This window comes from Brachyhypopomus gauderio, chromosome 11 (genome assembly GCF_052324685.1).
Source record: "Brachyhypopomus gauderio isolate BG-103 chromosome 11, BGAUD_0.2, whole genome shotgun sequence".
Taxonomy (NCBI): Eukaryota; Metazoa; Chordata; class Actinopteri; order Gymnotiformes; family Hypopomidae; genus Brachyhypopomus; species Brachyhypopomus gauderio.
Genome location: NC_135221.1, coordinates 4874399 through 4892738, shown reverse-complemented (window position 1 = coordinate 4892738; position 18340 = coordinate 4874399). Strand labels below are relative to the sequence as shown.

The window sequence follows — 18340 nt, the reverse complement described above, 5'->3', positions numbered from 1 at the left end:
GCTGTGTGCGCACCACCCATTTCATCCATGTTGTCGGCCTGGTGGCTCCATATTAACATTTGTAGATCGTCTAACAGGGCAGATCTGGTTGAGCCGACATACCTTCAACAATTTACCGAATGGCATTCGGATAACAGGCAAGGTCAGTATCTTCCAGAATAATTAAAACGTAGTCAAATAGATACCCCAGAAGCAAGAATGGTACTTAAGAAGGCACTTATGAAAATACTTAAGTTGGTGTTTCAATGCAGAAACTAGCATTTATTTAAAATAACTCGTCATTACGTGGTAGATGGCAAAAAAGGCACACCACAGAACAAAAAAATTAACTACTTATGCAATAATATATAAAAAACGAGCAGTAATTTGAAAATTAAAATATGCCATAATATCAGGAAAGCAGACATTATTGCTGGACTTCAGACAAGAAATACGGAAACCTGATGATTTCACATATTGGTGTAAAAGATGTGTGGACATGCTGCTTATCAACATCCACTGAAAGTATGGCTCAAGCGGCCACCGTATCTTGGGCTCTAGAAACTAAAAGGCCAGTGAACAAATCGACCATCCACTGATAAAACTGACATGTGGTACAGGATCAACCACGATCGAACCACCCGAAGGAGATGAATACATTCAAACATGCGTAGCTAGTTAAACTAAATTAGATTTTAAAATTGCTCACTTAACTAGACCAATATTAGTTATCTTGTTAGACAACCTTACTGCCTTCTTAAGTGTCTCCAGGTAAAGGCGGAGAGATCATGAATGAGCCAGCAACATATTCCCATGTAAACCTCTGATGAATGAACACCAGAAGTATATTCCACCCATTCACCACCCAACTGGGTCAGTTGTCCGCGAGTTGCAGTAGTGTAGTGTCCTGGTGAAACCACCCCCCCCTCCCCCCCGGGTAAGAGCATCCTCGTGTGCCCGAGAGGCGCCAGTCAAGTTCATATATCTAAGACCAGGCTCAGCCGGTGTGATCAGCCCAGCTCAGCCCTGTTTAACCACCTAGTTGGGCATTTAGACTAAACCTTACCAGACACATCCTAACCACAACTAAACCTCACCAGAAACATCCTGCACAGACAACCGACCACAACTAATGACACAAAACTGGACAAATAACAACTATTCACCCAGGATGAAGCAAGGCCAGACCGCTGGCCAGCTAACTATATTGTTAATAACTGGACCTAGATAGACAGATAACCAGCAAACTAAACTATCAAACTTGTTGCCACTGTGATTCAGCTTGTTCAGGTACATCTGGAGCTAGCAGGCTAGTAAGCTAGCTAGTTAGCCATTTGCTAAACACTTTTGATCGTTAGTCTCAATGAGAGTAAGTTAGCTAGCTAGCCAACTAGCTAATTGATTTTCAGCTCCACGGTCAAATAAGTTGGTTAAAAAAATGTTTTTTTTTTCTCGTTAAATTTAAGACTACAGCTATTCGGCAACGGAATCCGCAGAAAATGTTGTAAATTTATAAATTCATACCCATTTGTGCTCGCAATCCTTTCAGAGACGTTGCGCCCTCCGCCATTTTTTCTACCAAAGTTTTCCTTCTTTTTCTCGCGCGGACACATTCATGAGCGAGCGGCGCGCATGCGCGCGTTTGCCGGGTACGTGGACGGTTGACAGCGCCTCAAAGAGCGCGACAGCGGCCCCTAGCGGTCATGTTGTAGACTTGAGACAAAGTGTAAAGAAATACTATGGAGCTCGCTTATATTGCTAGGAAGTAAGGGTTTTTAAACTGGTTAATAATCACCGGTTTCACAAATGCAGACACATCATGGAAACAAGAAAAACATGTCCTTTAAAACTTACTGTGAAATGACTAGTTAATGGATCGCTATTTGGAATACGAGGGGAGCCTGCTCTGTCAGTGATCAACCACTCCTTTAAAGAAAACATCCAATACCCTTGGCATACTAGTGCTTTTTTTTTACAGTCATTCAACACTACTTCCATCTTCTAATCCTTAACCTACAGGGTCCTTCATTCATTTTTCAGGGCAAACTGTGCCCTGGTCTCAGTTACGCACACTAAATAATGTATCAGTAGCCGTGTTATTTAACACTGAAGTGGGTGATAATAGTGTCACTAACGGAATGCCACGAGTTCGGAGGGTCAGACACTCGATAACTCCATCTAGAGCAAAGCAAAGTGGAAACACTTCAGGAAACTTCAGAAAAAGTAATATACATATACACAACACGCGCACACACACACACACACACACACACACACACACACACACACACACACACACACACACACACACACACACACATTTTACATATCATTCTGCTATAAAATTATAAAATTCAGACGTTATATTTAAAAGGGAAAGTAAATTTATCCTATATTAATTAAAACCACAAATAATTTGTTCATACGATGTATTAGGCCTATGTATCTTTCTCTCCTCCCCACTCCCCTCTTGACCACCATTTGAATTCTTAAGTAAATGAACCATATTAGCCCGAGAACATGATTCATGGCCATGTAACAGAATCCTTCTGCAGGACACAAAGGTGTGTACAGTTAGGCTGCCCCTAAGCACAGGACATTTTCCAGGAAGCGTCTGCTCATCTCTAGAAATAACAGGGCTACAGAATGAAGACACTTCTACATTTGGCGAATCAGAACCAAACCAGAAGATGTATGAGTTACTCCTGTCCTTGTCTGTAAAGTAATCTTTAGATCTGTACATGGACTAACATTCGTGAGCTAGATTCACAGGAAGTCCACATTGAGGAAAGATCTCATCCACAAGATCTCACCCACAGCAGAACAGCAAACGAACTGCTGACACACATTTCTGACATAATTGCAAAGATAACCATTTTCAAATGGAGTGAATGTTAAAGCGCGATCCATCACAGCTAGCGCGAGCCCACAGTCAGGAGGCGCGTGTCTCTTCCGCTTCCTCAGCGTGGTGAAATCAGACAAACGAGCCCAAAGAATTACTTCACTTAAAACACAGAGGTTCTCTCTACAAATGCTTCAAAACATGAAGACTTAAAGATTATTTGTGTGCGTAAGTCCGTAAAGTGTCAATCTATTATTATTATTACTATTATAATTATTGTGCGGCGTTATTTTGCATCACAATTCCTATCCAGTGTGCAGGACAAATCCAGCAGTCTAATAATGCTGAAAATAGAGAATATGATCCATGAATTGGAGCTCGTGTTATCTGCTTTACTGAGTGCAATTCAGCGCTTGCGTTTTCACTCGTCCTGGTGAGAAAAGCATGGCGCCCTCTATTGGTTGATGAGTGGATAGCTCTCCTCTTTAGTGTAGTATTACTCCTTGAGAATAATCTTTCCTAGAGAGAACACATGGGCAATCAGAAAGTCAGGCTGTACAAAGGTCTGCCGTTGAATATTCCTTTACCACTGTGCGCAAACACACGGGCTTGGCCTGAACAAGGCTTCAGAAAAATCTAATTAGATTTGTTTGAGGAGAGCTTGGCCTGGCTGGCTCTGATCCGAACCCTTCAGCCGGCCCCTGAATTGTTTGCGGAACATTTAGGAGAACATCCCGGTGCACTCACACGCACACAAACTCGGTGTCCCTGCTTACTTTGCATAGATTATAAAACAGTACCCAACTGATAACAGCATTCATCCCACTTCACACCTGCTCACCACATCTGACCACGTTTACTTTTTAAAATAATATTTTATGAGTGTGCAATAACCAAGCACACACTAATCATGAACAATACTAAGTGTTAAGCTGTTAGGTCTATGCTGAACACCTTATCTTGCCAGATATGCCAGGTTATTCCCAGACACTAGAAGTGCAGTCGTGCTCAGATTTTCCAGGCCCCTTATTTAACTCTGTAACAATAGTTGCATTTATTTGTTTTCTCGACAATAACAACAACAAAACCCCTCTCATTCTCATTTTTAATCCATAAAGAGTCTGAGGTGCTGTAGAACATATGTGTGGTCTAACTTCAGGAAGACGTCTTCCTGAGACTTTGTTCCTTATCTTTTGTCAGTGCCCACGACCAGACAAAGGGCATCTTGTCTCACCTATGGAGATTATACAACTGGAGTCACACCGCATACATATCAAAGACTTTTGTGACTTGCTGGACTAATTTTCACTTCGCTCCACAGGACAGGAGGCATCTACACATTTAGAGGGTGTTTATCATATTATGAAGCTTTGTTTAAGGTGACATAAATCACTGATGAATCCTATTAGGTTTATTACTTTCATTATGTTTAATGAATAACTCTGTAAGAGGGAGAGGGAGTGGTTTGTATCTGTGGTAAATAAAGGCGCAGTGCAAAGACTTCTTCGCCTTTCATTCCGGGTATTTAGCACATTTCCCAACTTCTAAGCAAATAGATTTCCAGACGGCTTTGGATAATTTATTATTTAAGTTCTTTCATTGATACTGTTCACATTACGTTTTCATGCTTATACACAGAGATGTTGTAAGTATTATTATTATATAAGTAACACTGCTACAGTTCTTTGAGTATAGCTTGGAGATAAAAAAAATTTAATTCTTGAGTAGTTTATTTTGCCTAATATAATTATGACAAAATAACTCTTTCTCTCTAAAGACTACAACCATGGTCAAAATCAGAAAATATCCGGCAGCTGTGTCTTGTGTATGGGTTATTGGCAGCTGTCTTATGTGCTCAGGTAAGGTCACCTAAATAACAGGCAATTTGTATACAGAAGACAGAGGTCTAGATCTAGAATGTTTTTTTATTGATTTGATATACTGCAAGAGGACTTTTATTTCTATATAGCAAAATTCTAAGCTGCTAATACAAAAAGAAAATTATAATGATAAAAAAAAGACGCAAATATTTGAATTGACTTTTATCTCATAGCTTTGGCCAATCCAAGCCTGTGGGGGAAGAAGGCGACCTTCCTACGTTTCCCCTGTTACTGGCAGCTGAGCGGAAACTGCACTGTTCCTCCTTTAGAGGAACTGAGCGTGTGCGCTGACATCTGGCGACAGATTCAAACCTCCGACTGGACGGCGTTTGTGTATAAGACTCCCGGAGAGCAACGCGCTGAACTTGGCTTGGCTGGAGCTGGGGGCAATTTGAAGGCCTGGCTTTTCGGACGGGAATGGGTCGTGGCGTATGACCTGCCCCTTCTGAAGTGGCACACCGTCTGCCTGACGTGGTCGGGTCACAGCAGACGTTTCCAGCTGCTCGTCAACGGCACCGTTCGCCTAAGTTCCCTGCTGAACGACACGTTCCCCACCCGCCTGACTCCGGGAGGCGTGATGACTCTGGGGGTGTCTCACAGTTTTGTTGGGGGTGTCTTGGTCTTTGAGAGCGGGACAAACTTAATTGGGGAAATCACGCTGTTCCGTATGTGGGCTCAGGAGCTCAGCGCCCAGCAGCTTGCTGAAGGGCCGTGTGTGAGTGGGGACATTGTGACCTGGACCACGCAGGATTGGGAGTCTGTAGGCTGCCCAGCCGTTACTGACGACCGGCTAACGTGTGGTAAGGCGATGTCTAAACACCACGGCAGACAGCAGAACATCTGGTCTCCAGGCTGGATTCTGACTGTCCCTCACTCCTATGGGATTATTCTACACTGACACATTTGATTCGGCTAGTTGAAAGACCGCCGTGATCATACATGAAGAGATGCGAGAACAATTGGGCAGTAACCTATGGAGGGAATTTTAAAACTCTGTAAAATATCATAATACTTTTTCAATACCAATCAATCATAATACTGTATCAGTATCATTCAATGTGGATAACACACACACACCTGTTTGATGGCAATACTGTTTTATGGTGTTGTTTTCATATGTAAAATATAAATAAACATTTGTACCAGGTTACCACCTCTAATTAAATAATCTACATCTCATTTCAGAATGGTCAAAGTATAAAATAAATATGAAATTGTCTGTTGCTCAGACAAGCAGACATGGCCTCATCAAGACTGAGGTGAAGGCAGTCGTGTTGCAGTGGGTAAGAGATGTCATCCATATTGTCACTGAAGCACACCGTGTTGAATATTAACTTCATGCTAACGTCTTCACTCTTCTTGCTTTTCAGCTGGAGAGTATTTTACCTCAGAACGTGTCTGTGGACTCTGTGTTCCTGTCAACTCTGAGGTGAACTCAGTTTCATCTTAACAAGTCACATGTATTCATGCTAAGTTTTTGGGGTTATGAATTGTGTAATCGCTTGACAATGACATTTTGACTGGCATTTTGACATTGACAATATAGATTCATTTTCATATACTTCTGATATGGTGTAGATCATAGATTATGTTTAATTTATTCAAATGAATTTGTTACTCTAATAATAATGTGAATTTTCAGACTGTGCATGATTTAGTTGAATAACACTGCAAAAACTAGTCAGTAAAATAATTTCTACTGTTTTGTATCACAATCAGCCAGGCATCCCAAAAATTCAGCTCTGTCCACGAACATAACACCAAAATTAAGGTAGAATAACATTAATGAGTTCAATTAGATGGAAATGCTCTTCTATGAAGCAATGCATGAAGTGTTTTTTGTTGCCAAACTCAACTTATATTAATGCCACAATTTTCTTCTTTGTAGGAGATCAAACTCTCTTCAGACAGAGAGGAATGGTAAAATGAGTATATGTCCGTTAGTGGCCATTCATAATATGCTATAATATGACACTGATTAGCCAAACGAGTCGGATGCCATTAGATCATGTCTTCTTACTACTCCTCTGTGATCTACAACCCTGGGACATTATCAGGATCAGATGCCTGGTGTATGTGACAGTGAGCCCTGCAGCTGTGGTTAATGTCACCCAGGCTGAGCTATGGACAGAGTTAATAGCTGCTTACAACCACAGTGCCCATATCATCCTCCAAACAGATCCAGCCTCTATAAACATCCTGCCAGTGGGTATGTGTGTGAGTGTGTGAGTGTGTGAGTGTGTGTGTGTGTGTGTGTGAGAGAGAGAGAGAGAGAGAGAGAAAGAGAGAGAGAGAGAGGAGAGAGAGAGAGAGAAGGAGAGAAAGAGAGAGAGAGAAGGAGAGAAAGAGATAGTGAGGGAAAAGGGGGAGAGAGAGAGGGAGGGGGGGAGCCAGAGAGAGAGAGGGGATAGAGGGAGACAGAGAGGGAGAGAGGGAAAGCGAGATAGAGAGAGAGAGAGACAGGGGGGAGGAAAAGGGGGAGAGAGAGACAGGGGGGAGGAAAAGGGGGAGAGAGAGACAGAGAGAGAGACAGGGGGGAGGAAAAGGGGGAGAGAGAGACGGGGGGAGGAAAAGGGGGAGAGAGACAGAGAGACAGAGAGAGAGACAGGGGGGAGGAAAAGGGGGGGGGGAGAGAGAGACAGAGAGAGGGGGAGCCAGAGAGAGAGAGGGAGAGAGAGGGAGGGGGGGAGCCAGAGAGAGAGAGGGGATAGAGGGAGACAGAGAGGGAGAGAGGGAAAGCGAGATAGAGAGAGAGAGAGAGAGACAGGGGGGAGGAAAAGGGGGAGAGAGAGACAGGGGGGAGGAAAAGGGGGAGAGAGACAGGGGGGAGGAAAAGGGGGAGAGAGACAGAGAGACAGAGAGAGAGACAGGGGGGAGGAAAAGGGGGGGGGGAGAGAGAGACAGAGAGAGGGGGAGCCAGAGAGAGAGAGGGAGAGAGAGGGAGGGGGGGAGCCAGAGAGAGAGAGGGGATAGAGGGAGACAGAGAGGGAGAGAGGGAAAGCGAGATAGAGAGAGAGAGAGACAGGGGGGAGGAAAAGGGGGAGAGAGAGACAGGGGGGAGGAAAAGGGGGAGAGAGACAGGGGGGAGGAAAAGGGGGAGAGAGAGACAGGGGGAGAGAGAGACAGGGGGAGGAAAAGGGGGAGAGAGAGACAGAGAGAGACAGGGGGGAGGAAAAGGGGGAGAGAGAGACAGAGAGAGACAGGGGGGAGGAAAAGGGGGAGAGAGAGACAGAGAGAGAGACAGGGGGGAGGAAAAGGGGGGGAGAGAGAGAGAGACAGAGAGAGGGGGAGCCAGAGAGAGAGAGGGAGACAGAGAGAGGGAGAAAGAGGGAGAGAGAGAGAGAGAGAGACAGGGGGAGGGAGAGAGGGAGACATATTCAGTGTGCACTAATTTCAGTTCAGTGGTGGAACTGAATTCTAAACCTTTCTGTCCTGCCATTTCTGATGACTGCATCTGTTAATTTTATGCACACGTTTATCTTCTGTACAACAACTTACTCCGTGTCCCACCTCTGTTTGCAGCAGGCTTCCCTGAGAGTCATCTCAACTCTACAATATCAGGCTCGTTCCACCTTTCACTGACTCATTTTTAACTGCTCATCCTATTTTTGAAATGCACTTCTGCATTATTTCTCAAACACCATCTGAGACCCGTTTGGCTAAGATGCTGCTGTGTAACTGTTTTTCAGATTTTGAAGATAAATTTTTTAGAGTTTATATGAACCTTACAGTAAACGGCTCTGTGGAGGATCCAGCTCAGATGATTAGACACTGGGTGAATGGCCAAGCACACAGACACTGACAGAATACACTCAAACCCAGTAAAGATGGCCACGCCTGCTCAGTGTAATGTGTTCTTACGTCTAGGTGCTTCACACACTGGAGCAACACCAGCTAACAGTTCTACATTTTAAACTAACAAGAAATCCTCAGTAAGTGGCTGGTGAAGGCAACAACGTTCCTCACACTGGGCAAGCTTGTGTTTTCTCACAGATCAGATATCACTTTTAATCCCCACTCTTACCATCATGAACTAATTACCAAACTGAAGGCTGTAGCTTACTGAATTACGTATGATCAAGTTACAGATATTGTTATTCTGTTAGTACACTGGCAAATGTTTTTACGTTTACACATCATTCATCTTTCAGATTGGATTTTACATCTTGACTAGATTTTAAGTGTTTGTATGTTAAACATTACATTAATGGTTCCTTCATTAGTATCTCAGGATTAGTCTGAAGTGCAATGTTCTATAATGATGCTAGAATCAATTGTAATGTTCCTCTTCTTTGAATAGTCATATCCATGAAGCAAAAAAATGCAAAAGCAAATTCTTTGCCAGCTTGCTGTTCATTTAGACATTTCCGACTGTACTGTGATGGGTTCACTTGTAAATGTAGTTTAAATCTTATGTAGTTAAAAATGTTAATAGATTCTTGTGTGTTTGACTCCAGCAGCTATGGCTGCACCTTTCAGACTCAGGCCAAAGCTCCAGTCAACGCCACCCAAACGGGGATAATCATCTTTCAGCTCTTGACCAAAGGATTTTCCAATGACTCTTTAACAATTTATGTCCCAACAAATCAGATCAACATCTTACTCTTAGGTACCATTTACAAAATTATACAATATGCAACATTTAGAATATACAATATATAACCCTGTACTTTTTCAACACTTGTTACAGATTAAATTTAAAAATTGATTAATATTTTTTTAAAAATCTAAGAAGACCAAAAGTGGCCAAAAGCACTTGAAGAAAACTGAACAGAGGGTGCTAAGTCAACTCTTTTTTAAAGATTTCTTTCTTTTCTTACGTATAGTAAATTTATCATGGAAATGTAACTTGGCTTCAAATTTAGGATGCAAAGGGCAAGGGTCAAATGGAATCACTTATAAATTAAATCTGTAAAAAAAAAACAACAGTGTTGAGAAACGGAAAGTGTCTGAGTGTTTTCTGACACAACTGTAGGTGCAGGAAGTGAACTGATAGTTTAAAGTAAACTGCCTACACGTCCATACTTTAACCAGAGCCACTGTTTGTACAGAGCCCGGATTCTGTCCAGAGGACGCCACTGAGACAGTGTATGGCCTGTACAGTTGGCCCCCCATACAGGCCCAGGAGACGTATGATATGGTGTGTGAGAAGGGACAAGAGGCAGCCACCAGGTTTTGGTAAGACGGCTACTGTAACACTGCATGTCTGTGTCTAAGCAGACAGCAAGACTGCAGACTGTCTACTGTAAAATTGATCTATGTAGCTGCTGCACTGACTGGCAGGTCTTGCCATGTGATATTGTATATGATGAGTCGTTTGGTGTTTTACAACTTGTATTATAAATGGTAGAGATAGCAGAGTTGTTACTTGTGTACAGAGAGGCACTAAGGCAGAGCGAAACAATCCCTGAGACTAGCTAATCTTTACATCACACTGCACACAGTCAACATCTGCACTCTACTAGTTAGACTGTTTGTTTTTTCAACGTGATAATGACATATAATATCCCTCAACTGAAGAATTAGCTTTGAAGATAATACTGTACCTGAAATTGACTATGCAAATATGAATGCTTGGACAGACAAGGTTAATGATGCCAATTTAATAACAACTGTAAGATAAAAGCATTTAATGGTATGAATCCCCAGATCTTGTTTGTACAGTGTAGTATGACTGCGGTTGATGTTAATACAGGTTCGGCCGTGTTCTTGCTGAGACTGATATGATCACTGAGAAGTAAATCTGGACACAGTGGCTGTCTGCCATGGAGTTATTATTTTCTGTCAAAATGCACGCATGTCATTTAATTTATGTTGTTTATATAAATTTTAATCAAATGTTTCTTGCTGTAGTAGACTGGATGATCGCACTGATGCTGCAATTTGGGACCCTCCAGACCTTTCCAAGTGTGAGAAGATCATAACTGACATTGAAGATTTGGAAAACATCAAAGTAACAGCAAGTACGAGCCATTTAAACCATTAGTGGATACGTTCAAATGATCATTTTTATCTTTCATCTATGGAACATGTTGAATCAATGACGTATGCTGTTCGTTCAATCAATATACAATGTAATAATAATAATAATAATAATTTCCACTTCTATAGCGCCTTTCAAAGTACCCAAGGACGCTGTACAGAGAAATACAAAAAACAAAAACACAGACAAGAACAGACAATAAAAAAGAAAAAAGAAAATCCCATAGAACAGACCTAAGTTGAGGAAGTTGTGAGAAAATGTTGATTAAATAGGTGGGTCTTTAGTTGAGCCTTGAATGCGTTAAGAGATGGTAAGAGACGGAGGGAGAGGGGAAGAGAGTTCCAGAGAGTAGGAGCCGCCACACTGAAAGATCGACCACCCATGGTGCTTAACTTGAATCTAGGAACAACTAAGAGTCCAGTGTCAGATGACCGAAGCCGGCGAGTGGGGGCATAGCGGTGCAAAAGATTAGCCAGATATATGGGAGCCAAACCAGAGAGTGCTTTGAAAGTAAGTACTAGAATTTTGTACTGGATACGGAGACTTATCGGAAGCCAATGAAGACGCTCTAAGACAGGTGTTATATGGTCATACTTCCTTGACTGTAAATATGTTCATTCTATAAACGTATTATACAAATTATCTTTTACAAATTCACACAAGTAAATATGATTAATTAATTAACAAATATGAATATATTAACATTAAAACTGTCCTTCATAGCATAGCAGCCACGAGAATTGTAGGTATACACTAATCCAACAAGGAACTGCTGAAGGAGAATTCTGATATGATAATGGAACCCAGCTGATATCAACATGGTATTTTAATGTTTACATAGTTGGTTTGCTTCTTTTTGTGTTCTCTCCTCAGATAATTCGGCTGACGTCGTGGATATGATTGAGGACCTCCTCAGTAATCAGACAGACCTGAGCTCATCTCAGCTCAGCACCGTCCTGGAGAAGCTGTCCGAGGTCACTGACATGGGCGCCATGACAACCCAGCTGGCTGACAGCGTCATTAACGTGGTCTCCTGTCTCTTTGACTCAACACCATTTCTCGCCAACGCCACAAACAAGTGAGCAGAACAGGGACTGCTGTAGGAGGACGGGTTCCCTTTTGAGTCTTGGTTCTCCCGAGGTTTCTTCCTAATCCCCACCATCATAGGGAGTTTTTCCTCGCCACTGTCGCCTTTGGCTTGCTCATTAGGGTTCTGGACCCATAGTATTGTTAACCTTTTAAATCCTGTAAAGCGCTTTGTGACAACATGTGTTGTGAAAAGCGCTATACAAATAAACTTTGATTTGATTTGATTTAGTTCTGTGTCATCTCTTAACAAAGCATTGACAATGGAACTGAACCACAGAACTGATAAATCCTCACGAAACGTAATATTGCACCAGTATGGCCTGGTTTCTCTTCCAGCTCCTCTAAGCTCGTTCCTCACCATCCTCTTCCTCTGTGTGCTTCAGGGTTGTCTCCATTACCGACCAGGTGGGAAACAGGGTGGATTTCCCAGGAGACCACCACAACGCCACGGTCCCTTCTTTGGCACTGCAGCTCCTGAACGTGGACCCGGCGTCGTTCCGAGGCCTCACCTTCGGCGTGTCCTCCTTTCAGACGGGCCTCCCACCTGAGGTGAGACTTCACACCATCATCCACCAATCACTGCTGACGATCAGCACCGTTTAATGAAACTGACATCATGCCCAAGACCGTGTTCTATGTGATCTGGAATATCAATAACCCCTTGATATTGATACGTTGCCCTCACACCCATAACCATAATAGTGTCTCTGTTATAGATATTCCTCAGCCATGAATTTGCAGAGCAGGGTTCCATTAACACTGTGGCGTCGATCTCCTTACCCACTGCACTGGACAGCTTCTTCCCCCAAAATAACAACAACAGAAGTCGCATTCAGTTTCATTTCTATGGCACAGGAAATCTTTTCCAGGTAACTGCCAGCACAACCTCTGTATACACTGTACATTGTATAATTACATTAATTTTTTCATGTGCTCAGAAGAAACATTTAATTGTATCACTATGGAAGCCCATTCCCGCCACCTAAAATAAAAAAAAAACAGCAAATATATATATATATATATATATATATATTTCTCATTATTAAGTAAATTGCTATCTCATTCTTTCGAGATACTAAGTCGTTATTTTGAGATACTAAGTCATTATTTCGAGATACTAAGGCGTTAATTCGAGATACTATCTCAAAATAATGACTTAGTATCTCAAAATAATGAGATATCAATTTACTTAATAATGAGAAAAAAAAATATATGTGCTGTTTTTTTTATTTTAGGTGGCGGGAATGGGCTTCCATAGTATCACAGTCTGCTACATTGAGTTATTTTTTTCAGACTTGATCCAACCTTTTGATTCAACCTAATCGGAATCATTCGTTCAACTTAATCATTCGTTCAACTGAATCATTTATTTAACTGAATCATTCAATCATAATCTGTTTTATTTGCAGGACCCTTACAGTGACTTAATGCTGAATTCCTACGTGGTGTCTGCCAGTGTAACCAATGCTAGTGTGAACAACCTGACGGATCCTGTTCTCATCACTCTCCAACATCTTCAGTCCAAGGAGGTCTGTAGCAACATGGAACCTCTCCCTTTTTTGGTATAAAAGATAGACACATGACAGCCACAGAATATTATTATAAACGTCACCACTAGGTGGAGGTAGTCTTTTCATATTTTTCAAACCGCACCGATGTTTCATCAAAGTGGTATTGCATGAGCCACACATTCCTCCGCCTGCTTTCTTTTTAATTGCCTCCAGGGATAACAAGTGGTTTAGCAAGGCTGAGATTAAATTAAAAGTGTTACTGACATTTGTCCACCCCCCCCCCCCTCTTAGGACCAGGACATAGTCCAGTGTGTCTACTGGGACCTTAAAAAGAATGGTAAACTTCAATTTACAATGACCTGAGCAAGGTACACCAGTTTATTTCTTAGGTTTGTGTTGATATGTGGGGTTTGGTTGTGTGTGTGTGTGTGTGTGTGTGTGTGTGTGTGTGTGTGTGTTTGTGTGACAGGTGAGAGGGGTGGTTGGGATGACAGTGGATGCCGGATTGAACACACCAGCGTGACTCATACATCTTGTCTTTGTTTGCATCTCACACACTTTGGAGTGCTTCTAGTGAGCAGACAGCACAAGCACTCCACACTCCACACTCCACACTCCACACTCTACACTCTACACTCTACACTCCACACTCTACACGAACATCACAACAGTTCTCATTTACACAACATCCAAAATGACCTCTGAATGCTCTCTTTCAGGACATCTCCAAAACTCCCATAAACCCGAGAGATGACATGATCCTGACCCTCATCTCCAACCTGTGCTGTGGTGTGTCCTCCGTGTTTTTAAGCATCACGTTGCTGACCTACATCTTCTTCGGGTGAGCGACAACTCACAAGTTCATCGCCGTTCAACCAAAGACAAATAGTGAAGAATCAGTAATAAACTGTGCCTGAATTTCATGCATCCTCTCCTGACCTGGGGGGGCCACAGGAAGCTGCGCTGTGATTACCCCTCTAAGATCCTCATCAATCTGTCGTTGGCCTTGCTGGGTTTGAACCTGCTGTTCCTGGTCAATGCTTGGCTTGCCTCCTTCAACATCTACGGCCTCTGCATCGCTGTAGCTGCTGTCCTGCACTACTTCTTCTTGGCCAGCTTCACCTGGATGGCCTTGGAGGCCATCAACATGTACTTGGCCTTTGTGAAAGTCTTTAATGTCTATGTATCCTACTACATCCTGAAGTTCTGCATCGTTGGATGGGGTGAGACATAGAAAATATATCTGTGTTCTATAATCAATATAAAAGAAACTTTGATGCAGAGCTCACGCCTGTGATGTTACATATGTGAGATGTTACGTCTCTGTGATGTTACGTTTGTGAGATGTTACATCTGTGAGATTTCATGTCTGTGAGATTTCACATCTGTGAGATGTTGTGTATGTGAGATGTTATGTCTGTGAGATGTTACATATCTGAGATGTTGTGTATGTGAGTTGTTACATCTGTGAGATGTGACATCTGTGAGATGTGGCACCTGTGAGATTTCACGTCTGTGAGATTTCACGTCTGTGAGATTTCACGTCTGTGAGATGTTACGTCTGTGAGATGTTGCGTCTGTGAGATGTGACACCTGTGAGATTTCACATCTGTGAGATGTTACATCTCTGAGATGTTGCGTCTGTGAGATGTTGCATCTGTGAGATGTTGCATCTGTGAGATGTTACGTCTGTGAGATGTTACATCTCTGAGATGTTGTGTATGTGAGTTGTTACATCTGTGAGATGTGACACCTGTGAGATTTCACGTCTGTGAGATTTCACATCTGAGAGATGTTACGTCTGTGAGATGTTACATCTCTGAGATAATGTGTATGTGAGATGTTACGTCAGTGAGATGTTACCCTGAGGCCATGAGCTCAGTTTGCTGGACCCTGGCATGAGACCTGAGAAACGCAGCCAGGCTGCTTATGGTAGCTTAAAACGATTTTGACACGATGACTGATGTGTTTTGTTAATGTCTGAAATGGTTTTTCTAGGTTTGCCTCTGGTCATAGTTAGCATAGTGCTTGCCATAGACAAGGACTGCTACGGTGGTGCCAGTTCTCTCTCTGTAGCGTCTGCGGAAGACTCCTCTTTGTAAGTTGTCACCCCAGGCAGTTTGCACGGCTTTCACAACCGATCCTGGCCACGCCCCCTGCACCTGTGCCAAGCCACCTGACCCCGCCCTCGTCTCTGACCTCCCCGGGGCTTTTTTTTTGCAGTTGCTGGGTGCGTAACGACGCAGCCTTCTACGTGGCCGTGGTGGCGTTTGTGGCGCTGGTCCTGGTGGGGAACACGGCGGTGCTGGGTATGGTACTGGTCCAGATCCACAGGATGCACGGCGACAGGACGGCGGGCAGACGCGCCAGGACGCTGCGGGACCTGCGTGTGGTGGCCAGTCTCACCTTTCTGCTGGGCCTCACCTGGGTGCTGGCCTTCTTCGCCCTGGGCCCCATGCAGGTTCCACTCCTCTACCTCTTCTCCTTCCTCAACGGCCTTCAGGGTAAGTGAGCCAAGGTGCCGTTTACCCAGGGGAGAATGTAATGAGGTGTGACCAAGGGCACGCTTGATGCTGCTCTAGGGACACTTCTGATAGCTGGGACATGTTGGGACATGCTGAAACACACTGAGACACACTGTCCCAGTGACGGTGCCCTTAGCACAGTGTGGTCTGGGCGTTTACACTGGTACAAAAGGTTGGATGCAAACCATTGCAAATGCCATCAAGGTGAAGATTTCTCTAAGCGTTTTCACATAGTGTGTGTGTGGTGTCACATGGTGTGTGTGTGGTGTCACATGGTGTGTGGTGTGGTGTCACATGGTGTGTGTGTGGTGTCACATGGTGTGTGGTGTGGTGTCACATGGTGTGTGTGTGGTGTCACATGGTGTGTGTGTGGTGTCACATGGTGTGTGTGTGGTGTCACATGGTGTGTGGTGTGCGGGATGTGCTGGTTTGCTAAGCTACTCTGTTTTTTTTCCCTCAGGGGTTTTTATATTCTTCTTCCACTGTGTTATGAAAGATAATGTGCGTAAGCAGTGGAGGACACACCTCTGCTGTGGACAGTTCAGACTCACTGACTATTCAGGTTGTATTTTAAACTCAGGCATGCACTGTTATATTACATTTTTTTTTCCACAAAGCATGCATTCCTATATTCACCATAGAAACCATATATGTATAGTGAGCTAATAAGAATCACTGTCTGACCTTTGACCTCAGCTCAGAGTGGGACGCTGTCCCAGGATGACCGAGTTAAGAGTGGAAAAGTGCAACCGTCAGGAAGCACAAATGACCGGAAGACTTCGGGTTCCTCGGAGACCAGCCAGAAACTCGAAGCCTGGAAGTTGGGACCCAGAAATCCTCTGTAACTGGGTTAGGGGTTAGGGGTTAGGGTTAGGGCCCTCTGTGACTGGGTTGGGGGTTAGGGCCCTCTGTGACTCTGTTAGGGGTTAGGGCCCTCTGTGACTGGGTAGGGGTTAGGGCCCTCTGTGACTGGGTAGGGGTTAGGGGTTAGGGTCCTGTAGGCTTTAATTTCAGCAGCTCTCTGCATAAAAGCTCTTCAGCACTCTGCCCTAACATTGTAATGATCAGCTCCATAGCTATATTATTCCAGAAAAAAAACATAATTCGATGGTTTTATCTTTTTCTGTTTAATGTAATTTAGTTTTTAACTGAATTCTTAACTGAGCACTGTGTATAATGCACATTTTACATTAAGATTATGTGCATTAAACATTTTGAGATATACCTAAATATTGGCTCAGCTGTTGAAGAGAGCTGTGAAAGTAATGAATTACATGAAAGGTTGTCCATATATATATATATATATATATATATATATATATATATATATATATATATATAAAATAAAAAGAAGGGAACACTAAAATAACACTAAAATAAATAGATCTCAATAAATAACATTTTCCAGTTGAATATCTTTATTTATTACATAGTTGAATGCATTGAGAGCAAAATAACAAAAATGATCAATGTAAATCAAAATTATTATTCCATAGTTCTGGATTTGTAATCATACTCAAAATCAAAGTGGAAAATCAAATGACAGGTTGATCCAACTTCAGTGGAAATTCCTCAAGACAAGCCGAAATGAGGCCCAGTAGTGTGTGTGGCCTCCACGTACCTGTATGACCTCCCTACAACACCTGGGCATGCTCCTGATGAGACCTCCCTACAACACCTGGACATGCTCCTGATGAGACCTCCCTACATCACCTGGGCATGCTCCTGATGAAACCTCCCAACAACACCTGGACATGCTCCTGATGAGACCTTCCTACAACACCTGGGCATGCTCCTGATGAAACCTCCCTACAACACCTGGACATGCTCCTGATGAGACCTCCCTACAACACCTGGACATGCTCCTGATGAGGCAGCAGATGTTCTCCTGAGGAATCTCCTACCAGACGGGCAGGCCAGTCCATAGCATCAATGCCTTCATCATGCAGGAACTGCTGACACACTTCAGCCACATGAAGCCTAGTATTGTCATGTATCAGAAGGAACTCGGGGCCCACTGCACCAGCATATGGTCTCACAAAGGAGTTAGTGGTCCTGCTGCAGGGTTGTGGCCCTCCTACGGCCCCCTCCGTGTCTCCTGGTGTACTGGTCGGTCTCCTGGTATCTGATCCATGCTCTGGACACTGTGCTGACAGACACAGCAAACCTTCTTGCCACAGCTTGTATTGATGTGCCATCCTGGATGAGCTGCACTACCTGAGCCACTTGTGTGGGTTGTAGACACCGCATCATGCTACCTCTATGGTGGGAGAACTGACAAAATGCAATGCAAAGGTGACCAAAACACCAGACAGCAGGATGAGAACAGAGAAAAGGTCTGTGGTCACCACCTGCAGAACCACTCCTTTATAGGGGGGGGGGGGGGGGGGGTCTTGCTAATTACCCCCCATTTCTACCTGTTGTCTGTTTGTCTGTTCCATTTGCACAACAACAGGTGAAACTGATTCATAATCAATGTTGCTTCCTAACTGAACAGGTTGGTTTCACAGAAGTGTGGTTGACTTGGAGTT

General features: G+C 43.4%; 2 protein-coding genes across 5 annotated transcripts in view; one reads left to right on the top strand and one right to left on the bottom strand.

Annotated features, from left to right (window-relative positions):
• Positions 1-1633, bottom strand: part of map7d3 (MAP7 domain containing 3) — a 24343-nt gene extending 22710 nt beyond the window's left edge. The window contains 1 exon segment of the mRNA XM_077021209.1: positions 1504-1633. Coding sequence (XP_076877324.1) covers positions 1504-1549 — 46 coding nt within the window. The 5' untranslated portion in view covers positions 1550-1633.
• A 2976-nt stretch (positions 1634-4609) lies between these two features.
• On the top strand, positions 4610-17106 carry adgrg4a (adhesion G protein-coupled receptor G4a). Of its 4 annotated transcripts, none has more exons than XM_077021206.1 (25): positions 4610-4680; positions 4875-5501; positions 5887-5984; positions 6072-6130; positions 6421-6472; positions 6590-6621; positions 6759-6910; positions 8227-8262; positions 8391-8476; positions 8569-8633; positions 9159-9310; positions 9753-9879; positions 10555-10664; positions 11558-11762; positions 12157-12322; positions 12490-12642; positions 13183-13302; positions 13576-13621; positions 13754-13857; positions 14004-14125; positions 14239-14507; positions 15283-15382; positions 15508-15788; positions 16270-16371; positions 16506-17106. In XM_077021206.1, the coding sequence occupies exons 1-25, from the start codon at positions 4671-4673 to the stop codon at positions 16652-16654; spliced, it is 3423 nt and encodes a 1140-aa protein (XP_076877321.1). In that variant the 5' UTR covers positions 4610-4670; the 3' UTR covers positions 16655-17106. The 4 variants fall into 4 exon arrangements, with proteins under 4 accessions (XP_076877321.1, XP_076877322.1, XP_076877320.1 ...); XM_077021207.1 differs by having other exon boundaries at positions 8224-8262; positions 9162-9310; XM_077021205.1 differs by having other exon boundaries at positions 8224-8262.
• The last annotated feature ends 1234 nt before the right edge of the window (positions 17107-18340 follow it).